General features: G+C 43.3%; 1 protein-coding gene across 2 annotated transcripts in view; it reads left to right on the top strand.

Annotated features, from left to right (window-relative positions):
- THSD4 (thrombospondin type 1 domain containing 4) overlaps nucleotides 1-25,729 on the top strand; it is a 546,279-nt gene that overhangs the window by 425,691 nt on the left and 94,859 nt on the right. For both annotated transcript variants that reach the window (XM_087856815.1, XM_045795292.2), the window contains one exon: nucleotides 19,690-19,894. In XM_087856815.1, the coding sequence (XP_087712941.1) occupies nucleotides 19,690-19,894 (205 nt within the window). The remainder of the gene's footprint in view (nucleotides 1-19,689; nucleotides 19,895-25,729) is intronic.

The following is a 25,729-nucleotide window of genomic DNA, read 5'->3' as shown; positions in this document are numbered from 1 at the left end:
CACCAACAGTGTAAGAGGGATCCCCTTTCTCCACATCCCCTCCAACAATTGTTGTTTCCTGCCATGTCAATTTTTGCCATTCTAACGGGTGTAAGGTGGTATCTCAAGTTGGTTTTGATTTGAATTTCCCTGATGGCTAATGATTTTGAACATTTTTTCATGTGTCTGTTAGCCATTTGTATGTCTTCATTGGAAAAGTGCCTGTTCATATCTTCTGCCCATTTTTGGATTTGATTATTTGTTTCTCATGTATTGAGTTTGAGAAGTTCTTTATAGATCTTGGATACCAGTCTTTTATCTGTACTGTCATTTGCAAATATCTTCTCCCATTCCGTGGGCTGCCTCTTAGTTGTTTTGACTGTTTCCTTGACTGTGCAGAAGATTTTTATCTTGATGAAGTCCCACAAGTTCATTTTTTCTTTTGTTTCTCTTGTCTTTGGAGATGTGTCGTGAAAGAAAGTTGCTGTGGCCGATGTCAAAGAGGTTGCAGCCTATGTTCTCCTCTATGATTTTGATGGATTCCGACCTCACATCGAGATCTTTCATCCATTTGGAGTTTATCTTTGTGTATGGTGTGAGAGAGTGGTCAAGTTTAATTCTTTTGCATATAGCTGTCCAATTTTCCCAGCACCGTTTATTGAAGAGACTGTCTTTTTTCCACTGGATGTTTTTTCCTGCTTTGTCAAAGATTAGTTGCCTATAGAGCCGAGGATCCATTTCTGGGTTCTCTATTCTGTTCCATTGGTCTATGTGTCTGTTTTTGTGCCAGTGTCTTGGTGATCACAGCTTTGTAGTGTAGCCTGAAATCAGGCAACGTGATGCCCCCAGCTTTTTTTTCTCCTTTCCAACATTTCCTTGGCGATTCAGGGCCTTTTCTGGTTCCACACAAATTTAAGGGCTGTTTGTTCCAGCTCTTTGAAAAATATCATTGGTATTTTGATCGGGATGGCATTGAAAGTGTAGATTGCTCTGGGTAGCATAGACATTTTAACTATGTTTATTCTTCTGATCCATGAGCATGGAATGTTTTTCCATCTTTTTGTGTCTTCTTCAATGACTTTCAAGAGTAATCTGTAGTTTCCAGAATATAGATCCTTTACCTCTCTGGTCAAGTTAATTCCGAGATATCGTATGATTTTTGGTGCTATTGTAAATGGAATCGATTCCCTAATTTCTCTTTCTTCAGTCTCATTGTTCGTGTATAGAAATGCAACTGATTTCTGAGCATCGATTTTGTATCCTGCCACATTACTGAATTTTTCTGTAAGTTCTATTAATTTGGGGGTGGATTCTTTTGGGTTGTCCATATAGAGTATCATGTCATCTGCGAAGAGAGACAGTTTGACTTCTTTGCCGATTTGAATACCTTTTATCCCTTTTTGTTGTCTGATTGCTGTTGCAAGGACTTCTAGTACTATGTTGAATAATAATGGTGAGAGTGGACATCCTTGTCGTGTTCCTGATCTTAAGGGAAAGGCTTTCAGCTTTCCCCATTGAGAATGATATTCACTGTAGGCTTTTCATAGATGGTTTTTATGAAATTGAGGAATATACCTTCTATCCCTACATTCTGAAGGGTTTTAATCAGGAACGGATGCTGTATTTTGTCAAATGCTTTTTCTGCATCACTTGAGAGGATCATATGGTTCTTGACTCTTTTCTTGTTGATGTGATCTATCACACTGATCGATTTGTGAATGTTGAACCACACTTGCATCCCAGGGATGAACCCCACTTGGTCATGATGGATAATCCTTTTAACGTACTGTTGGATCCTGTTAGCTAGGATCTTGTTGAGAATTTTAGCATCCATATTCATCGGGGATATCGGTCTGTAATTGTCCTTTTTGATGGGGTCTTTGCCTGGTTTGGGGATCAAACCTCATAGAATGAGTCCCTAATCTGGCAAAGGAAACAAGCATTTGTGTCGAAGAGGCAGAGAGGACCCCTCCCAAGATCGGTGAGAACAGACCAACACCACGTCACATGATTTACTCTTTTTAACCATGGTTTAAAGATCTTCAATTTCTCATTTACTTTCAGAACACCTGCATTCAAAATTTTAGATGAAAACTAAAACACCTCTACTAACAAATTCTTAAAATGTTTGGCTTTCAGGAAACATCTTGAGCTGCGTACACTGAGAAAGTGCAGCCAAGAACCAAGCCTTTGGAAGCCCACAGTTAGGAGACAAGTTAAGGAAAGCAAGGAAGGGGAACGTGGAGGGCCAAGGTGGCTGCTGAGTAGTGCTTTTGCAAGCAAATAGGACCCCATTTGTTACGGGGAAAATAAAGTCATGAGTGTTTTGAAGGGAGAAAATCTCTGTAACCTGGTGAGGGTGAAAGTCCATGACCAAAGGTTAAGGAGACATGATTGTGTGAAAATTGGTGAGATATTTGGTAGTAAGAGGATAACAGCCAAAAGTAGAGACAGCATCAAGTTTGGGGCTTCGGTGAAGGTCAGGATTGTCAGTGATCCCACGTGTACAGTCCACTTTTGGCAGGCCACGGTTACTGTCTTGTAGCATCATGTTGAGCTGATAATAAGCAGTGTGGACAAGTAAATGCAGGATTCTCCAGGCTGTATTTTCAGAAGATTGAAGGCCATTTAGATCCTTGAGGGCCTGTTTCACTCTGGCTTTGCATGATACATAAAAGGTGTGATAAAATGTCCTGTAGATGCCCCACAGGGTCTTTCAAGGGGCTTTCCAAACTATGTCTCATAACACAGAAGCACCGAGTCAGAGGGTAGATTCTGAACCCTTGAAGGCTAACACTATGCATGAAAATCATGAGCTGCATATGGGATTGGCAGATAGCATTCTGTATTTATTAGCAAATTGTCTTTTCTATACAACTAAAAAAAAAAGTCTTTTTAAGCAATTCCCACTACTCAGTTTAAAACTTTATTATTCTCATAGTCATAGTACTTTTCCTTTAAGATCTATCAGTGCAATAGTACACTTTTATTCAGGCATTACAAAGAAAGAATTCAGAACATTGTTTGACTGCATTGACGTTAGAAATTAGTATGATCTAGGGGCGCCTGAGTGGCGCAGTCGTTAAGCGTGCGCCTTCAGCTCAGGGCGTGATCCTGGCGTTATGGGATCGAGCCTCACATCAGGCTCCTCCGCTATGAGTCTGCTTCTTTCTCTCCCACTCCCCCTGCTTGTGTTCCCTCTCTCACTGGCTCTCTCTATCTCTGTGAAATAAATAAATAAAATCTTAAAAAAAAAAAAGAAATTAGTATGATCTAGACTTTGGGACGGAGCAGGAAATTCTACCTATTTTGGCTGTAGATTTAAGAAAGAACATAACCAGGGGGCGCCTGGGTGGTACAGCGGTTAAGCGTCTGCCTTCGGCTCAGAGCGTGATCCCGGCGTTATAGGATCGAGCCCCACATCAGGCTCCTCCGCTATGAGCCTGCTTCTTCCTCTCCCACTCCCCCTGCTTGTGTTCCCTCTCTCGCTGGCTGTCTCTATCTCTGTCGAATAAATAAATAAAATCTTTAAAAAAAAAAAAAAAAGAAAGAAAGAACATAACCAGAAGTTCTGTATCAATCAGATTAGTCTGTGTTATGTTTGACCAACAATAACAAAATATCCGTCCTCTAGTACTTCACTCTAGTACTTACAGGGCCAGAAGGGGTTCTTTTGGCAGTGGCACCACCATCCTTAGAAGCTGCCATCTCCCCAAGACTTGCTCTAGCAGAGGAAGAAAAGGTGGAGAGTTTGAGCACCGGCAATTAAATGCTTCAACCTGGAAGCGACACTCGCCACTCCCACTCACATCCCGTTGGCCAGAACTATTCACATGGTCAGGCCTCACTCCAGAGGGACAGGGACCGTAATCCTCCATTTACTTACAAGTGCAAAGAACCAAAGACTGAGAAACGTCAGTAATGTTGAGCAGAGGTTTATCTTACTTTTCCCTTTGCCGTAGAAGAAGAGATGAGCATTTTCATCAACCTTGGCTTGTAGGACGGTTGTGATGTCATATTCCTTAAGTGTCAACTTACCTTTTAGCATCAAATCACAGAATGCGAAAGCAGAGGAGGGTGTGTGTATGGGGGGGGGAGACATGGATGGGAGTGGGTAGGGTAGGGTTTGGATGGTTGGGGTGAGGTGAATCGTTCTTCAAGAGACCCTTAAGTCTCACTGCTACATTTTGCAAATAAAGAAACTGACTTCAAAGAAGGAGAGTGGCTTGCCCAAGGTAACATGCAGGCAGTCCAGAGGAACACAAGATTGGGACCTAGCTAGGTCTCGCCCCTTTTCCACCACCACTTTCTTTCAGGACCCTGAGGTCATGACCTGAGCCAAAGGCAGATGCACATCCGACTGAGCCATCAGGCACCCCCCAGTTCATTTCTGAATTTTGTTTCAGTTTAAGACTGTTGAGGAGTTCTTGATTAAGGCAGACAACAAACTGCAAATTTTAGACAGGTAATCTCTTTGATTACAATAAAAATGGGAGCAGTTTTCCGGGGGGCTGCATAAAAATAAGTTAATACAGTAGCATCTGGTGTATTAGGTCTGTACTCCAGTTGACGATGGTGTTTCTCAAGCTCTTCCTATTTTCAAAATATGATTTAAGGATTATGAAAACATTAAAACCTTAAAATAGTTTGAAAATTACTGATCTATCTCATCTAGCAGACACATTTTATAAGTTAAATTAGTCCTGTGCCCTGTCTAGGGTCTTGGCAGGGAACAACAGTTCCTAGGCTGACTCTGGTATGGAACTTGACCCCTACGGCACTTCCTCTGACCTTGGTTAGACCACGTGCCTTCTGTGATTTTTTTCTATTCCCAAGATTCTGTGGTTCCAGTATGCTGCGTTTAGTGGAAATAATTGCTAAGAAGCCTGATTTTACTGAGAAGCCTCCTCCTCATCTTATTGGTTGGGCCATTTTGTTTTTCTTTATATTACAAAAATCTGTTAGGAAATGAAATTTCAAAGTTCTATTTTCTGAAAAAGATAGATGACCTTTATTTCAAATCCATTTTAGTGATCTTTGTATAAAATAAGGAACTGTGGTCTTCTACAGCAAGGAGAGTGAATGGTTGTGGCTGACATGCACTGGTACCCGTAAGGTTCAAATTTATAAGGAAATCCAAATTTGATTTTATGGCCGGCTAGATCAATGCCCTGTACCACCCTCGCATGTGTTCTATTCCCTGACATTTTAGCTTCTATCAAAAAAACTGGTTCAGTTTGGTGATGACTTTGAACCACAGCAGAGAGGAAGACAAACATCCTCACCTCTCCTAATGACATGGTTTTTGGCCATCCTAAGAAGCAAATAAATCATTTTGCTAGTTACTATCTCAATAGCTTTGTGTCAACCATGTCACCGTTACCAACTTACTGGAGGCAAGGATTTTCCAGTGTTCAAGTAGACACTTTCTCTAGCAGTCCAATTCACTCCTTATCTCAGTGTTCATGCCTCAGCCAACTCCCAGAACCCACAGGAGGCATTAACAACTCAAAATCAATGTTCTGCAGCAACACCTATTAAGCTATAGGTTTATAGCATTCCTGTGCTCAAGATTTCCAGAAGTTCCTTTATCTTAGAGGGAGTAGGCTGTTTCCTATCATCATTTAAAAACACAAGTTAACAAAATTGAAATTATACAGTGATTTCTTTGCAGCCCTCAAACCGTATCCTACGGTCACAAAAAGGGCGACCTCAGATTTTAAAAGGATTGAAAATCCCCAGGATCACTAGCACGACCCGAATAAGCCCAAAGGAAAGGTGGTCTTAAGGGAAACCCTGACCTATCAGCTCATATTTCTCTTTCTGCTCCTCAAAGGAGAACATTCTAGAGGCCTGAGGCTGAGGGAGCATCATAGGAAACAGAAGTCGCCCAAAGGATTTCATGTCCCCAGACCTTGGGTCTGCACTGGAGAGAAAGTCTCTATCAGATCCTTTTGTTACAACAGGAAAAAGTGGCTGGGAGAATTTTTAGTGCCAGGGCTTCCAGCAGCCTGTGGGGACAATGTAGAAGAGAGAACTCAAAGCTTCTGGGAAATCGGAGCTGTCCCTTGAGTGCGAAGTGGAAGTCCAAGATGATATTAAGGTGACTCCTTTCCATGAAATAACATTGATACAGAATCAATTGTTAATCCATAACATGGAAGAGCAGGCACTCAGAAGTCACCTTTCCAGCCACCACCTGTCAAACCCAAGCTCATGTCCTCACTCAGTGGGCACTTGCTGTTGTGGCCCCTGTGCTCACCCACTTCAGAGCGGTTCCCGCCCCCTCCTCTTGCAGCCCCTGCTCCTCACTTGTCAGCATGTGCTATTCGCCACCACAATCCCTGTCTCATCACTACATTCGCCTCACCTGTTTGGCCTGCATCTTATCACCTTGCTCCTGGGTTCTTGAGCTCAATAGACATGAGCTCATATCCTGATGCCTCGCTGTGTGACCTTGGGTGAGTCACCGAACTTCCCTCTTCCCTCTTCTGTTAAAATGGTAAATATTTTCACCCGAGGAGATTCTCAACAAACACCAGTTCCCTTTCCTTCTATTGCTTTTCTTGATGTACATGGGAACTTCTGTAGACCTCTCTGAGTCACGAGAGCACACCTTTCTCGTGGGGCCCCGGGAGTCCATCGGTTGTCAAAAGAGAATTTTTGACTTTTTGACTCTTTGACTTTGGCTCTGGCTTTCTTTTAACTAGGGTTTATTCTACTCTACCAGAGAAATGCTTTTCTTTTTACTTCCATACTTGCTGCCATTCCACAGTCTTTAAAGTACACTAGCAGGCTGTTCTCTCACTAAATAACATTCTAAGGCGGCTATTGTCTAAGTTAGGAACAAGTATCATTTGTTTGTATTTCTTTGAATGTACCTTCTATGTTATCTTTAACTTGACTTTAAATAAAACATAATATGTATTGGGTGACTTCCATGTGTCAGATGCTTTTTGCAAACTTTATCTGCCTTTAGCATCGCCAAACCAACCCAATAAATTAGAATATATCATTAATAATTAGTGTTCCTAATTAGCATGTACTGTCACTTAATGAAGTACTTTTGTGGTCGAAGCGTAAGGAGGCTGGATTCTTTTCAAAATTCCTACTTCACTCGGTTTTCCACACCTGGGGTAGAGAATTTTCTTGAGCTGCTACAGCCCCAGGTGCTCCTTTCCACCTGGAATCAGGGACTCAAATATAGGCCTAATGCCTGGGAGGAAATAATCAGCTTGTTTAAGTGACAGCTGACATCAGGAAGCCTTTTGAGCCAGAAGAATGACATGATGACAGCAGTATCTTGGGAAGATAAATTTCACAGCCACATGCAGGATAGATTACCTGAAGCCACAGCATTAGCCTTTCTTACGCTGACACATCTGGAGGGTATGATTTAAAAGCTCATAAATATGATCTGTTTAAAGACGGGACTGGTGAAAATTAAGAATTTCAGGTTCCACCAAAGAAGGTGAAGGAGCAGTATTTATCCAACTGGTTTGCATGTCCTAAATATTTGTGTACAGAAGTGCATAGTGTTAATGCGGTCACTTGGAAGCCATGTGTCATACCTGCCACTGCCCTACCTTTTGGCTTACGGTTGCAAGAGTCGAGGAATTCTCTGCAAGCATGAGAATTCTTCATCTGGCTGCCACCTGAATTATTGTTATGGAACACATTGAGTTTGACAGATAACCCCGTTCTTAGCCATCCTTCTAAAGAAGTGTGAAGGAGCCTTCATGTTTAAATATTTCAGCCCAATTTCTAACTTCTGAGCATGCGTGGAACACACAATGTCTTTATTTCTTAATGAAATGAATATCCAAATTGGATGCATCGATGGTTAGAAGAGAGAATCAGAAGAAATTATCCTGATTTGATTTCTTGCTCATTCTAGCACCAAAAAGGAAGCTCTCGGGTGGGGTAATCTTATCTCCTGTGGAACAGGATGCTTTTCCTTAAGTCATAAATATTTCGCAGCTTGATAAACCAGCAGTTTCCATTCCCAGGAAGACAAATAAGAAACACAGTTATGATTTCAGTGAATAATTTTGGGCCTAGGAATTTATTACAAAAGAAAGGATAGTGTTATAGATGTTACCTCCCTTGGATGAATGCACACTGAATGAAAGGAGACAACATGGGAGAGCAGGAGAATAAAGAGAAGCTCTAGGAGATACAGAATCAATTGTTAATCTTTGTGAGAGAGGAGGCAACAGACTACAGGTAGAGCCCACATGGAAGGGTTTTAGGGAAAGCCAGAGAACACCTCCCAGAGATATGAGCAATAAGAAGGAATTAACCCTGTTTGGTTTCTTGGTCATTCTAGCTCTTGGTATATGTGGCCCTTGGCCACAGGCCCTGTTCTTACAAGAAGGGTTTCCCCTGGACTAAGGGACTATGCAATCAGCAGAGGAGAGAGAACCTGGGCTTTAAAGCCAGAAAGCCTTTCATTTGAACCCTCTATCACACCTCTGTATGACCTTACCTTCTCTGAGCTTCGATAAAATAGCAAGAGTCAAGATTATTAAACAGGCTAACATATAGAAGGTGCCTAGCCCGTGGTGAATGCTCTCTGCATGATAGCTGTCACTTACAGACATGGTGCTTCTTACCGCCTGGATCCCTGCAAACTGCTTGCATCCCTGCTTGCCTCTGCTTTCCACCCACAAATCCTCTAAGACTGTGCTCCAGTATGCCCAAGCTGTAAGCTCCATCCATAGCCGCCCTTCCTGTGTTTCTAAAATGAATGTAACTCCTTTACAATTTTTGAGGTTTTTCATAGCTGGTTTCCAACTCAAGCAGAAAAGACTCACAAAATAAAAATATTTTTAAAAAACAGAGAGGTAATAAATTTATAAGTAAATCTCTGAAAATCTTGATCACCATTGTTCCAGAACATCGTGGAAATGGGAATGATCAGTTTGAATGCGAACGATCAGGTTTAACAGCTTGCCTGTTAAAACTCTGGCTTCAAACACCACCTGAGAATCATGCGTAAATAGAAGTGAGATTTCAGTGGACAGTGCAAACAGACCAGGCTCCTCTGCGAGTAGAGAGATGTGTGTGCCTTGTGTTAGAAAAAGGATGCCTGCGTATGCCCAGGGACGGGTCACTTGAAATGGGACAGACACACCCTCCAGGAGGAAAGCACACCAACATTTTCCCAGCCCCTATTCTATGCCAGTTCTAAATAGGTGTCTTCATCTGCATGTTCTCATTTAATCCTCACAAAGGATTTTTGAGAATTATACCTTAATGACTTTGTTTAAGACTCAGAAAAATGATGTCATCTGCAGGTGTAGAGCACATTAGGGATGCTCTCAGGCAGGTATGTGTCTAGAAGAAAAGACTTTTGAAGACAGGGAAACATAGAAGAGAAATTTCAGATGATGGAAATGGAAAGAAGGGGGGGCTTCAAGGAGTCTAAGCCAGGAATCCTAAAGGCAGGAAAATAGGCATAATGCAGGTGTAGAACTTCAAGAAAGACGTGGGAGGGCCAGGAGCAGAGAGAGGTTTAAATCCCAGCAAGTGAGCCTCAGGTGCAAGGTCAGTTAACAGCGGTCCTCCCACCCACTCAGGGCTTCTGGTTGGCTCTCCACCATCTCTTAGCTTCTCTCCTGCTTTGTTCCTTTCTTCTCTCTCCAGCCCTGGAAGCAAAACCAGACTCCTCCCATTAGGCCGTATCTCAGTTTGCCATTATCTCTTGTTGCCTTGGTTTCTGTCGACCCCAAGCAGTTTATCCAATATTTTCACAAAGACTTTGTTAAAAGGAGTTGCTCTTCTAGCTGGTAGATAAAAGCATTCTCACATGGTTATGGGGGCATCATAAGCACAAAGGAAAGAAGAGGGACCATTTGAGGTGAGGAGACAGTATCACCCTGCCTCGGCAGGAGCTGGAGGGCATCTCAGTGTCATGATAAGGGGTCCCTAGCAGGAAGTCCTCTCTCTGCTCTCCCAGGACTTGGTTCTTCATCTGTGAGGCAAGGAGCTGGGGGCCCCAGAGCGTCTCCTGCTGTCCAACACTGGGATTCTCAGGAGACTCTGTGTGAATGTGTGTCTTACCTCCACCCCAACCCCCCCCCTTAAAAAATCTCACAGGGAAAGGCTGTCCGAAGGTATTGTTTCTTTCCAGTTTGTAACCGAAAGGGTGGTAGTATCGCACTTTGTTTTGCCTAGACGGGAGAGTTGACTGTCACTTGGGGGTTGGTGTGCAACTTGAGAAAAGTAGAAAGAACATGAAGTAAACAAAAAGTGACCCCAAAAGCCAAGGAATCCCAGATTGCACGGGAATCACCTAAGGGTGCTGCTCAAACACAGATTTCAGTTCAGGAAGCCTGGGATGGGGGCCAGGATATCCAACAAGGTCTCAGATGATGCCTGTGCTTGCTGGTCCCTGGACCACACTTTGAGTAACAAGGGTCTAGAAAAGATCAAATAATGTTTATTATTCTTGATTTAAAAAAAAAAAAAAAACTAAGACAAGGAGAAAAAATATATACTTTGGAAGGATTTCCATCCAAAAAGCCTAAAATGAAAATGTTTAGGGTGTTAGAGGAAAGTTCCACCCAAAGAGAGAGACTTAATGTGAACAAATCCAATGAACGAATTAATGATCGCCAAGATCTACACCTTGATCCTGGCTCTAAGATGACTCCGTCACGGGCCTGTGCACCCCCACCCCCCACCCCCACCCCTTTACAGCATCGGTAAGGCTTCTGCCTGAAATAGGCAACATTTCTGTTTTTCCAGGTTCCCACACCATGGACCTGGAAGTCTTCCCTACTTTGCCTTCGATAGAGCACCCTTCTTCAGTCCTTTGGCTGGTCCTTCGCGTAACATCGTCAGTGTGCCTTTGCCCTCCATTCTAATGCCCTCTTTCCATCCAGGCCCCCTTCCCTCTGTGCCCATCCAAATGTAGCTGTCTTTGTGCTTCTCGAACTCCCAATCTCTCCATCTCCACTTCACACCTGTGTCTGCTAAGCATCTGCCGAAAACAGCATTTCCATGTGTTGTTCCCGACTCCATAGCCTTGGGACTCAAGCCCCCGAACTTTTCCCTCTTCATGTCCCCACCCACCCAGCCAGCCAGCCAGTCTTCTCAGCCATCCCTGGAGATCATCCAGTGACATCCGAAAGCCCATTAACTCCCAACGTTTAATGCATTTACGCAGATTTCTAAGCATTGTCTTGAACAATCTGGAAATAAAAGGCCTGAATTGTTCACTAACATTTTTAAATGCTCCACAAAAATGTTTTGAGAAGCGAAAGTCCTATCTTAGCAACCATAAATCAGCCTGAATTGCTGAGCCCACCCTTCTGGTGTTTCTGAACAATTACCCTTTAAACGTTCAACCACTCTTTCCTGTCCCTAAACTAGTTGCTTAGGTGAGTGCCCTTTTACCAAGGCTTCTAGGTGCCATCTTGTGGAGAGAGATGCAAACAGGCACGTTTGGAGAGATGCTGTGCGTCAAGGAAATGACAAGGATGAAAGCAGGAGTCTTCCTCACTGCATTCTGATTGGTGCTCGATTCACCCACAGTCCTCTGAGGGCCTTCTGGTCCACACCTGCAGACTCAGGCTGCCTGAGCCCAGGAGGCTGTAGAAATGAGGCCAGGGTACAAGAAGCCTCCATCCAGGGGCGCATTCATCAACGCAACTCACTGTTGCCCTTTTGCTAATACTTGCTTCCAGAACTTCACCCTATAGAATGTAGACAGTGTCTCTCTGCTCCTTTCTTCAGAAAACTTCCTGATCCTGACCCCTTCGCTGCCCAAGCCATAGTATCTGACAGACCTGCCCCGCATGGTATGGGCCCCTCCTGGGCCCTGTAGAGCTTCCATACAATCTGACCAAGTATTTGATTTTTTTTCTAAATATATATACAGGGGTGTTTTTTTTTTTTTTTTGAAGTTTGATTCTTTTGAATCACTTTTCTTTTTTTCCCATTTTTTAAAATTTAAATTCAGTTAATTAACATACAATGTATTATTGGTTTCAGAGGTGGAAGTCAGTGCTTCATCAGTCTTATATAACACCCAGTGCTCATTACATCACGTGCCCTCCTTTATGTCCCATCTGCCCACCCCACTCCCTTCCGGCGACCCTCAGTTTATTTGCTGTGGTTAAGAGTCTCTTATGGTTTGTCTCCCTCTCTGACTTCGTCATTTTATTTTTTCCTCTCTTCCCCTATGCTCCTCTGTTTTGTTTCTTAAATTCCACGTATCAGCGAGATCATATGATAATTGTCTTTCTCTGACTGACTTATTTAGCTTAACATAATACCCTCTAGTTCCATCCACATGGTTGCAAATGGCAAGATTTCATTTTTTTGATGGCTGAGTAATATTCCATTGTATATATGAACCACACCTTCTTAATCCAGTTATCCGTTAAAGGACATCTGGGCTTTTTCCACAGTTTGGCTATGGTGGACATTGCTGCTATAAACATTGGGGTGCAGGTGTCCCTTCGGATCACTACATTTGTATCTTTGGGGTAAATACCCAGTAGTGCAATTGCTGGGTTGTAGGGTAGCTCTATTTTCCGCTTTTTGAGGAACCGCCATACTGTTTTCCAGAGTGGCTGCACCAGCTTGCATTCCCAACAACAGTGGAGGGAGGGCTCCCCTTTCTCTGCATCCTCGCCTTCATCTTTCATTTCCTGACTTGTTAATTTTAGCCATTCTGACTGGTGTGAGGTGGTATCTCATTGTTATTTCTATTTGTATTTACCCGATGCCGAGTGATGTTGAGCATCTTTTCATGTGTCTGTTCTGACCAAATATTTTAAACAGAATTCTTTTTAAACAGAGAATTTACCATACAGCCTTACATTTTAGGATTAAGGTGGAGGGACTTCTGGGTGGCTTAGTCAGTTAAGTGTCTGCCTTTGGCTCAGGTCATGATCCCAGGGTCTTGGGATCGAGTCCCGCATCGCATCGGGCTCCCTGCTCAGCGGGGAGCCTGCTTCTTCCTCTCCCTCTGCCTGCCGCTCCCCTTGCTGTACTCTTGCTGTTCACTCTCTCTCTGACAAATAAATAAAATCTTTATTAAAAAAAAGGATAGTGGACGTCCAGAGGTTTCTACTATTCGATACAAAAGTATATACACTCTATTTTTATAATAAAAGCAGTTGTCATTGTCATTTTTCATTCATGCCCCCTCCCATTTTAAAGCATCGGGAGGAAGACCATGAAAGTGAAACATTGGAACTTTACAGTTTGGAGCACCCCCACTCTCCACGGAAGGACGACCCTCATGGCAAACAGGGTGGTAATCCTCTTACAGTGTGTGAAATGTTTCCCTCTCAGGGCTTTCATCAGATTTGTAAACATCACTGCAGCTGATTCTCACCCAATTTTATCCGACGAGCGCGCCAACATTTCTTCCAGTTAAGTCACTGGGTAAAGGTGCTCTTCTCTAATGAAATAGGATGAGGTACTGAAAAGCGACAACCATAATCTTGATTAAAACCAGATCACTAGGTTCACAATTGCCTTCGTTAGGGAAGCCAAAATACCTTTCATCCCATGGACCGTTTCTTCTCTTCAAATGAATGACAGTGTCAGTTTGTTTCCCATGGATTCCTGTTTCTAATTTAATTTTGTCGACGTACAGCAAATTCCTCTGACTTTAGACATGGCAGGATTCCTCACACTGGGGCTGTATCTCTCTTTTTCAGAAACAGTTTAGCACCAGAAGACACTTTAGAGATGATCCAGTTGAGGGAGAAAATTGGTCCTATAATTCTGATCTCTTGATGCCTCAACCGGCTGCTCTTTCATTCAACGAACACTAACTGAGTACCTACTGTATACTGGGCACCCTGCTCTTTCCAGTACATCATCCAGCTCACACGGAAATTAAGCCAAATGGCAAGCTTAGAGAGCCCGAAGATACTGGTTGGTGTGATGGCAGTGTGGGGATGGGTTTTTATTTTTACCGGATAATTAAGTATTCTTTCCTCATTAGCTTCTGACATGGACAGAGTGATGTTTGGGTGCCTCTGTGGAACTGCCATTGTTCTCATTCTTTCTGGGAGATCTATCGTGCTCTTCTCTGGTGCCCCACGAGCTATGGATTACGCCAGAGGGGTGATCCTCAATCAGTTGGAGGTGATTCCGTTACTACGGGGACATTTGGCAATGTCTAGATACATTTTCGTTTATCCCACTGAGTGGAGGGATGCCACTGGCATCCAGAAGCCCAGGGTGCCGCCAACCATCCTATAAGGCAGAAGACAGCCCTCACGCCCAGGAATTTTGTGGCCCAAAATGTCCCTAGAGCCATGGTTGAGAAATCCTGGCCATGAGGGAGAAGGTAGGAAGTTGAGATGCTGAACTTCCAACCCCTGCCTCATTATTTATGTTGGAGTTCTGCATTTCTGCATCAAGTTTGGTTTGAAAAGTATGTTTTTTCTGCTTAAAAAAAAAAAAAGCACAACTCTTTCCCCTCTGTTTTAGGGTTGAGACAGATTGGGACAAGTCAAGTGGGTGGCATACAGGAAATAGGTGAGGGCAATCCGGAGTAAATCTGGAAGCATCGGCCTGAGCCTCAGTCTTGGCCACACAGGGCTCTGCACATCTCCCTCCCGCCTTGATATACTACACGGAATCACGGGATCCTGTCCACCTTCCAGTTTAGTCCAGAGGTTGGCATTTTCTTCTATAAAGCACTAGATCATAAGTATCTTGGGACACCTGGGTGGCACAGCGGTTAAGCATCTGCCTTCAGCTCAGGGCGTGATCCTGGCGTTATGGGATCGAGCCCCACATCAGGCTCCTCTGCTATGAGCCTGCTTCTTCCTCTCCCACTCCCCCTGCTTGTGTTCCTTCTCTCGCTGGCTGTCTCTATCTCTGTCGAATAAATAAATAAAATCTTAAAAAAAAATAAGTATCTTGAGTGCTGTGGGCCATACTATCTCTGTCGCAACAATCCAACCCTGCTGTTATAGCACAAAAGCAGCCCTAGACAGTAAGTGAACAAATGGGCATGTTTGTGTTTTAATAAAGCTTTATTTACAAAAACAGGCTGTGGGCCACATTTGGCCTGTGGGCTGTCATATGCCAACCTCTGATTTAGACCCTAAGTAGGAATCATGTTTGTTTTACCCTCATGTCTCCCTGCCTACTCCTTATTGGCACATAGTAGGGTTTGCCTCGGGGAATATTTCCTGAACTCTATTGGGGGTCAATTGTGCAGGCATAAGTGCTAGCAGATTTTAATGAGAATAACAACAGGGGAAAGACCCATCCAGCATTTCCCAGAGAATTTCTATGTATTGTTTAACTGTTTTCCTATGTTGGACACTTAGGATGTTTCTGGGTTTTTTTTAATTAATAATGACAACTGTGATGAGCTGCTTCCTACAGAAATCATTGGTCTAATTTCTTATTTCCTTAGCGTAAATTCCTAGAAGAAGAATTAGGGTCAAATAGTGTATATTGCTAAATGGCTTTCCAGGAATGGAAAATAAAGCTAAACGGCTTTCCAGGTATTGGTGTACATTCCCAACAGTAAGAAGAGGGAGAGATTTATCATTATGCAAAGGACTTCTTTCAATAGAATGTCATGAATAAAAGTCTTGGCATCCATATGTATCTCTACAAATTAGCTTACTGCAAATAAAAGTAAATTGGTGTTATCTACTAATCATTTTAATAATAACATTCTCCCACACTGTTGCGACAGCGGGATTATTAAGGCACGTTGTGTTACCTGTCCGTGTCATCTGGCCAGCCAGTTGAGGTTACCGTATCTGGTGTGTTTATTGAGCACACACAGAAACATCTGCTTCCCATTAGGGAATTAGAAGCTCCACTATCTGTATGCCTGGCACAGGCCTCCCCTGCCATCCTGTACAGAGGCCTCCTCCCAGTGAAATCCACCAGCAGATATGTCATGCAGATTGCCCATTTCCCTCGGGAAATTTCATTTAAGTTCATTTCAGCACATAATTGGGGGCAATTCTGGAGCGATTTCTCTTGTGATGGCATGCAACATGTAAAATTTTCCTACAACATGTTGCACAAATCACTGGAAGAATCCTAAGGATGTCTGATAGTTGTCCAATTGCCTTTGTAACAACAAGAAATCTCTCTTTTGAACTGCAGTGCATGGTAAAAAAAAAAAAAATGAAATAAAGGTAGATCAAGGAGCAGATGTTCATTCTGACCCTTTTCACGAGGTGCTGTTGGAACTGGAAGGGTGAAGGGGCCACGCAGGGTGCCTTACCCTTATGGTGAACGTTGGCCTTTTCTTAGCTCTTTGGAATTCTCTGACTTTCTTCAAATGAAGACGAGAATATCTGTGACTGAGAAGTACTAGAGAGTGTTCTAGAAATAGGAGTGGGTCCGTGCTTACGTGATGATGGAATTTACTTAAAAATGGATAGGTTCCCGATGAAACCCGTATATGAAGACAATAATTAACAAAACCCCATGTTTTCTGAGAAGTCGTCCTATTCCAGCATTTTGCTACATGCCTTCTACGTTTTCCTCATTAGATCCTCCCAGCATTGCTGTGAGATGGACAGTGTACCATCCCCAGCCACAACGAACCGGAGGCTCAGGATGGCTAATTAACACACCCAAAGATTAGCGCTTCTAAGCGGCAAAGCCAGCACAAAACCCGGGTCCACTCGGGTGGCGCACTTGAAGCCCCCACGGATGGCGCTTGGGTGGCGCCTCTGAGTTTGGAGACATAGACCAGCATTATTAAGTCATCCCCATCAGAGACCCAACCGACCAGCTTCCTAAGGTGCAAGCCAGGATTCAGGCCTGATTCACTTCTGGGCATAGTCCCCTGAAAGATCTGGGCGGTGGTAGAGATGCTTTCCGTGCTGACCCCAGAAGGAAGTGACCATCCAGCCCCGAGGAGGCAGGATGTCACCTTTAGTTCTTGGCAGCACTTGTTGATGAGGCTACACGCTTCACTGAAGCCAACCTCCAGGCCATCTGGACGTCGGTCAGGAAAAACTGCTTCAGCCCTCCCTCCCTGTGTCTAGATTCCTCCAGAGTGGCTGTGCTATGCAGGAAATCTGGCGTGTGGGGGTGGCATGCGTGGAACTGTGCAGAGCATTTTAATATGATCTCTGTTTCACAAGATAAAATGACATTTAGGCTGGCTGTGGTTGTCTGAAGCCAACCTTGTGATCATCCCTTTCTAATTGGGCTGGGGGCTGAGGATTCAGGGGATGTCTGTCCTCATCTTCGACGGCTCTCATTTGTCCTTGAAATATCCCCGACACCCTATTTAGAAGAGAGAGACTCACTAGCCTGTCTGTTCTTCCTACTCTGGGACCCTCTGCACAGCAGCCAAAGTTATCATCTGGAAAACAAATCCGAGCATGGCCCTCCCTTTCTTGAGACAGCCATTGGTTGCTGATGCCATCAGATAAAATTCTGATTCTTCATCCTGGCGACCAAGATTCTTAAACACTTCAGCTGCATTTCCAGCCTGATTTCATCCCTCCCAGCAACCCTACACTTGAGCCGTGTCGTTCCACCAACATGCTTTCCTACTTCCTAAGTGTTCTTTCCTATTTCATGCCTTGTGCACAGCATTCCCTTTACTGGAGTGCCCCACGAGGATGAGACCAGTCTGGGACAAACTAAGTCCAGGGGCAGCAGGAATGGAAAGGGAGGAGAGTGGGGCAAGGACTGTGTGCCCATCTGCTTTTCTCTCCATCTTCTCCATCAGTAACAATCAGACACATGTCCTTAATTTGGTGAGAATCTTGCTTTGGCAATGCGGTGTTTTGTTTGTTTCTTGCTTTCTTTCAAAGCCAAGGAGAACCCAAGGGGTCAGGGATGGAAATCATGCATGGAAAACATTTTCCTTATTTTTGTACTAAAATGTGCATGGGGCAGGGGCAAGAAATATTTGAGGGAGGAGAAATACATAGCAAACATGGCATTTTGAAAGGTTAATTGGATGTGGATGAACATATTGAGATGATATTCTGTTGTTGTCAGGGATAATGTTTTACGGAGAAGCTATTTGTGAAGAGAGACCAGTTATTATTGACGGACTAATGTGCCCTCAGGAATACGGAAGTAACAATGCAAAGGTGCAGTGCCTACAGAAAGATGTCAATCAAGCGTGAGGTTGGAGGGGAAGCCTGAACACCTTCTGATTTGACTCTGCGTATAGGATTTGACCTGTAGGGCCCCCATGAACAGACCCAAGGGTACTTCACAAAATCGAAAGTGGATTTCAAATGGTTTGTTGACCACTTTGCCCCGAGATGTGGTCTGATGATTGCTCTTAGAATTCGAGAACCAACACAAGCCCGTAATTCAAACATGTGTTTTAGAATCCCATTCTGATTTCAAGTGTCATTCCTGATCCCCAGAACCCAGTGAACAGATCCTGTCATCCCAGGACTTCATTGTCCAGACTATCATCTGCTCCCTTCCATCTGCCCATAGAAATGTGACAGAATTCTTTGCTGAGACCACACGTCCAAATTTTAGGTTCAGGAAGCGTGATCGTGAGCCCTATGGGATCAGCTCTGGAAGTGGGAAAGGATGGCATGAAGATAATGAACTGGTTTAATTTCGTTCCAAGGTTTAATTTTTTTTTTATGCAAAATAAAATTGCCCCAACAGAAAACAAGAACAGGGAGGAGAAAGATAAAGCGAAAAGGTCTAGAATGAGTAATGGGAAGAATCTTTTTGGGGGAAATTCAGGAAGGTCAATCGAGTTCCTTTAAACACCGATAAGCCTGCCTGAACGAGGACCATGCCATTATTTATTTAGATGCGGATCATCGGGTTTGCTGATGTTTCTGGCCGTCGCCTCCCTGCACCCTTTTCCCCTGGGAAAAATGCTTTGGGGGAGCCAAGCAAAATCCTGCTGCTCCAGGCTCTTCAGAGCCCTAGTGACCAGTGGAGACCCAGATCTCAACCAATTTGATTTAATTTCCTAAGACCCTGGGCCTGTGATACCACTTCTGAGGGTACTTTGCTAAGTGTTTATACAGTCTGTCATTTAGAATGCAGGACTTGGGGACAAACTCCAATTTTAGATACAGTACTTACCATGTCCCAAAGACCTTTATATAAAAATCCCAGATGGGGGGCACCTGGGTGGCTCAGTCAATTAAGCATCTGCCTTCGGCTCAGGTCGTGATCCCAGAGTCCCAGGAATGAGCCCCGCGTTGGGCTCCCGGCTCCGTGAGGAATCTGCTTCTCCCTCTGCTGCTCCCCCTGCCCATGCTGTCTCTCAAATAAATAAATAAAATCTTTCAAAAACAAAAAAAACCCAGATGGTCTCTCCTCTCTGAGTCCAACAGGGGAATGGATTTGCAGGACAACTTCACTGTCCAACCAGTGTAAACAAGTGACCGGTCCCCACCCCCTCCCTATTCCTTCTCTCTGCATTACTTTTCTCCTCACATTCGCCACCACCAAGCATACTGTTTGATTTACTTGTGTATACTGTCTGGGGCCTGCCCCCCCACCCCTAGGATGTACATTGCCCACATACCTTGAGAAGAAGTTCCTTGCCCAGAGTGGGTGCTTTGTGACTCTCTGTCGAGAGAGGGAAGAGTGCGCTTGCTCACCTGCAGGAGCTGAATGGGGGCAGGAGGGAGGTCGGTTCAAGACCCACCAATAGATCTCCCATCGCCCCCTCTCCCCATGCCCCCCACCCCCCGTGCTCCTGGGATGTGCTCCAAGAGTCTTTTGTTCTCCACCCCTCTGCAGAGCATTGGCTGTGACGACTACCTGGGCTCAGACAAAGTGGTGGACAAATGCGGGGTGTGCGGAGGCGACAACACAGGCTGTCAGGTTGTGTCAGGCGTGTTCAAGCACGCCCTCACCAGCCTGGGCTACCACCGAGTGGTCGAGATTCCCCAAGGAGCCACCAAAATCAACATCACCGAGATGCACAAGAGCAACAACTATTTGGGTAAGTTTGGTCTTTTTCCAAAGGAAACCGCCTGTCACTCTCGGATGATTCATTCCTTCCCAGGACCGTGACACAGCAGTGTCCAGACGTCCTTGGACTTGGAGAGGGTGCCACTGGGGAATGCCAGAGCACCGCTTGGCCTCCTCCTTGACATGAGAAGCGTGGGTGGAGGAAATTTTAAAAGTCCTTGCAAATAAATATTTAACATCTACACATTTAAGCCAGCCTTTATTCCTTCCAAGAGAAACATGGTTATGCACTAGATGCTGGACTAAATTGTTTCTCTGAGATGGGGGAGGCTCTTCAAAAAGCCAAGGTACGGGCCAGTCTTCTTTCTGTTGGAGTTCGAACAGGGGCCATCAGTGATCCCGTCTGAAGCGTCATTCCCTACAGGTCTGGAGTAACAGCCATGTTTTCTCTTCTTTCTGCTTCATTTGCCCAGGGCAGCGGCGTATGTGTATAGTGTGTGTGTATCTTCTGAACAGCTGCGGTCATTTTGGGCGATATCATCAACATCGAGAGGCCATTTTTACCCACAAAATGTTAGATCTGTCTTGATTCTTCCTTCTGGGTTGCTGGCTGATTGCATTTCATGCAAAGCAAATCAGATCATACGAATTCATTTTGACCGATTTCTAACTCACGTAAGCATGCACAGATTAGTTAACAAAATAATACAGGGAAAGCAATTTCTTCAAGTCACTTAATGAACAGCCATATTCCTTTTCATTTTTTAATGATTTCTTGAACAGGAACTTAAATAGCACAGAAGCTATGTGCCAGGCACTATTCTTAGCACTTCTCACATACTAAATTATTGAACCTTCTCAACAACCCTAGGGGAGAGGAGCTGTTCCCATCCCCATTTTATAGATAAGGAAACAGGCACAGAGAGATTATGTAAGTTGCTAATGTCACACAGTAAGCGAAAGGTGGAGCTGGGATTCGAACCCAGGCAGTCTATCTCCAAGTGTGGTAGTCTACCAAGATATAATTCCCATGAGCAATTCTCAGAACCCGAGTTCTTCTCTTACACCATTGGCCATGCAGCAGTCAATGGCTGCAGCAGTTGAGAGATGATTAATTTTGCAAATTTTGAGTACCAGGAACACCCCAGAAGATAACTCCAGACCTGATCATTCCAGGTGCTGCGGCTCTTCTTTCTGCACCCAGGCAAATGCAACCAAAATTCACTTCACCTGGGTTGATTGGCAGGAGGAGGAAGGGATGGCAGATGAGGCCCTGAGACAAGTCCAGTTAAAGGGGAAAGCTGTCCCATTTGCTCCCAGCAAGGCCAGGTGCCACCAAAGTGGCAATAAGCCTAGTTTGCCCAATGAGTGGTTTGTGTGTTATCTTTAGTATCGAGAAAATAGTCTTTGTGTGTTTCCTTCTTTTTTTTTTTTTCTGGAATATTAGAAAATCACATCTCCATAATTATCCCGTCTTCTCAAATGAAAAGTATTCTTCAGGGGATTACTCAAAGTGCAATTACATTCAAATGCACCAGCAAATAATGCCACTTTTTATGAACTTTCTGTTGTTTTTGGTTAATTTTCCCCTGCTCAGCTCAGAAAGCTGGTTTTAAGCTGTGTCCTCCAATAAAAGCCTGGGTGAATATCCACTGGGTGGATGGATGGAAACTGCTCTCATAGCCTCAGTGTTTTCCTCTAGAGTAGGGGAGGAAGACTCTTGACCTTAAAGTATTTATGACAGTCAGTAGGATAACAGATATTCAGAACCCTGTCACTTATTAGCAATTAACAAACAGTCATTCCCTTTCTTTTGTCTCAGAGAACTTGTCAGTACACCAAAGCTTTGTGGAGTCAAAATTCCCTGTCCCCCTAAAAAAGACTCAATGGGAGACTGATTCAGAAAGTCAGATTCACCCTTGTAGATACCCAGGGACCAGTGGGGTACCTGAGAAATCCAGAGTCCATCGGCAATATTACATGATGCCCCATGGGCACAGGAGGGAGAATGGAAACAGAAGAGCAGACTATGGTGGAAGGTTCCAGAGGGGATGATCGGGAGCTTTTGTCTGTAGCACTTAAATCATTTAAAGCACTGGAATGCTCTTTTTGTTTCCTCCTTTTCTCCTTTTGATATAATTCATGTATCATAAAATTCAGCCTTTTAAATGGTCTTTTTTTTTTTAAGGGTTATTTATTTAAGAGAGAGAGAGTGAGTGGGGGTGGGAGGGAGAGAGGGAATCTCCAGCAGACTCCCCGCTGAGCACAGAGCCAGATGCAGGGCTCGATCCCAGGGCCCTGAGATCACAACCTGAGCCGAAACCAAAAGTAGGACATGGCACCGACTGGCCCCCCAGGAGCCCCAGATAGTCTTCTTCTCATCACAGGTGTTCTCTCTACCTTTCTCCTCCATCCTGCTAAATCTCCTATTCTGTGAGGTCTGTATATTTTAAAAGTTAAATTGCATGGGATTGCTTGAGATTATAGGTAAGCCATTAGAGCATGGGGTCTCTACCTATTTTTTAACTGTTCAAGGACTATTTTTTACCTTACACATTTTCAGACGCTTAAATCTTTTTCAAATAGATATGTGGTGGGTTTCTCTACAGTTTTCCAGGTAATGATGAAGGTTTCAGTGTTCTTACCTTGCATTCCTGGCTAGGAAAACTATTTTACCTAAAAATGTGACTTGATGCACAAAATTGATTTGGCTGTTCGCATACAGCTGTTCCGTAGAATTGACATCAGACAAGAAATGAACGGTTCAGATTTGTATCATTGCTTTCAAAAAATGCACAACTTTTAAAGGTTTTTTTCGGGTGCCGTATTGTTTCCCAGAATTAGCTTTAGTTATTTGTAATGCAAATCAAACTTTTTCTCATGAAACACTTGGTATCTTTTGATGACTTATTCTCCAAACTTGATAGAAACAGAAAGTAGATTTCTGTGAAAACAGAAGGACTTGTAATATCAGTGCTGAGAAAGATAGTCTTATCACTTCATTTTAGAAGGTTTTTTAAAACCCTCAATATGTAAGCGACGTTCTCAATATGCCAGTCACCTAGTTAATGACAGGAGTCATGCTCCATGTATAGTAAGTACCTTAGTCTCCAAGCATTTTGACGTGCATGGCCTTCTGATTTTTCAAATTGGACATTCTTTACTTTGCCTGCTTGAAGAAAGATCTAGCTTTACTAAAGATGCAGTTATAGAGTGAGGATGTGAATATTGACATTTAAAAATCAGAAACCACGTATGTAGAAGAAGGAGGCATGCATCCACCAAATTTTGCCTAATATGTAAATAGTAATGGTGCATCCCACCTGACTCTGAGTTATGGCTTAATTTGGTTTGACCATCGAGAACTGGACGTGCTAGATTCAGATTCCGAAGGCCTGAGTTCTGGCCCCAGCCCCGCCATAATTCACAGGGGGACAGACCCGCATGGAACTGGGGCAACGGGCCAGCTCAGCGCTTGAGCGTGCTCACTCTTCCCTGAGCAAAGCTCGAGAAACCATGACCTTGAATGGTGCACGGATTTTGGAAGATAGAATCCTTGTCTCATTTTAGGTTGAAAACCAATGAAATTCTGCAGACTTGAGCTCCACTTTTCAGTGTTTCTTTAAATTTGTTCACATGCTCCAAAATATCGACTAGTCGGTGGATTATAGATTCCTGGATACATGTTTTTTTTAACAGGTAAGACTTCGGAACCCGTGTATCTGCTAAAGCCTACGTAGTCTCCTTTTGCGTGAGTTTCTCTGAACACTGCTCTTCGGGAATAGAAAGTTCAATCTAGTTTTATTAAAATGATTGGTATTGTATATTCCTTACCGCTTCCTTAATAAGACGTTGTAAAATTATTCTAGCTGAAATTTCAAAGTTGGCGCAGTTCAGCTAGCTCGGTTTACTAATGTCATCATGTAACAGTTCAGAAATCAGACATAAAAGCATACCAAGCCAAATTGATTCTACAGGACGTGTTCTACCTGCCAACATGTAACACTGTCACAGAGCCTTCGACTTGGAAGGCATTTTTTAAAGGTCTGTAAGCTTTTAAACATAAACTGGCAATAGCTTTACTGTTAAGCACGTTTTCTTAAAAGTTTTAAACAATAATAATAACCACCAGCATTTCAAAAAATCAGGTATCATGGATCATCTATAATTTGCAAGACTAATTTATCAGTTGAGCAGCTCTCTGTATGGGAAGGATTGGAGTCTTTAAATAATAAGATGTCTTATATTTGTATGACAATCCCAAAGATTTTTCATATGCATTGTAAAAATTTTGAGCAACACAGATGATAATTGAGCAAAAAAGATGAGATTCGTTCTGTGTGCCAGCCCCACACCTGGTCCACTGGCTTCAAGTGTTAAGGCAGATAAATGACCACTCTTAGCCGTTCTTTGTGAATCTTCCAGTCCTTTGTGGAAGTACAAATATATATCTTCTAAAAGTGGTGTTGCTATACATACTTTTTGCAATTTGCTCCTTTATTTTAATATTATATCATACATTTTCATATTACTGCATAAAGCTAATTCATTATTTTCTGAGTATAGAGTATTCCGTACATCAGAGGGAACATAATCTATTTAAGCAGTTCCCTTTTGAGGGATGTTTAAATTGTCTCGTTTTCTAATATCGCAAAGAATACGTTCGATTTGTGATTCAAGATGGCAGACTGAGTACATGAGTTGGTTTTTTTTTTTTTTTTCCTCCTTCCTCCCAAGATTCCATCGAAATGAACCTAGAGGAATAAGACAGGATATAACCTACAACCACCAAGAAAACAAGAGGGGGGCGTCAGTGAAATGATTTTAACAAATTTCTGGAACAAATTTCTGAAAGCAGATGGAAGAATGTTCACTAATAGAACAGAGGAAATCACAGCCTCGGTAGCAGAGGGGACTGTGATGAGGAGGGGCCAGCCTGCGTGCAGAGCCCAGCAGCCTCTGGGTCTGGGGTCAGCAGAGAAAATGGACGGTGGGAGGAAAAATGGAACTGAAAAATGGGGGAATATATGAACAGGCTCCCCGGCACACACATTCGGAATGCTGGCATCAGCCTCCTTATCTAAAACCTGATGGGAACTAGGGCATGGTTGTGAGGATGGGTGTCCAAGATCTCAGTCATTGTGGAGTTGGGGGAAGAAGTGGCTCAGTGACTGGTGTCCCATTCTCTCACCCTCTAAAGGTTGGCCTGTTAACAAGCTCTGCAAGTTTGTTATAGAGTTCTCAGGTAGCCGTCCCATTGCTTTCATCTTAAACATCAATGGGTATAACATAAGTGGACAACCAAAGATCAGTAGACATTTTTCTAAAGCCTATATACCATGAAAGAGAAAACCCGAGATAAATAACTGGAAAAGTTCTTTCTAGAAGAAACAGAGCAAATTCTTGGAGAAGAAAACCTAAATAAAAGTCCTCTTACAAGTAATGCTGCCATGAATATCCTAATAGGTATATCCTTTCTTACTTACATAAGTATTTCTGTAGGACGGATTCCTAGAAATAGAATCGGTAGGTCAAATGGAATGAACACTTGCAATTCTGAGAGATGAAGCAAGATTCCTCTCCAGAGCAGTTGTACCAATTGGTACCCCCACCAAAAGTGCCTTTCTCCACACCCGTACCAACGTAAAATATTATGAATGGGCTTAACTTTTACTATATCTTTTTTATTTGCATTTTCCTGACCACTGATTTGTACTCCTGTGAATTTGCCATTTTTAAATTGTTTGTGGTTTTCTTAGTGATTTTAAGACCATCTTCTGCTCATATATATATATATATATATATATATATATATTAGTCTTTATCTTATGTTTCAACTATGCTTATGATACCTATTTTTCTTTGA

Source organism: Ursus americanus, chromosome 28 (assembly GCF_024610735.1).
Source record: "Ursus americanus isolate L20-20 chromosome 28, mUrsAme1.1.p, whole genome shotgun sequence".
NCBI classification, from domain to species: Eukaryota; Metazoa; Chordata; class Mammalia; order Carnivora; family Ursidae; genus Ursus; species Ursus americanus.
The sequence above is the reverse complement of the archived record's forward strand: the minus strand, read 5'-3'. Positions and strand labels throughout refer to the sequence as shown.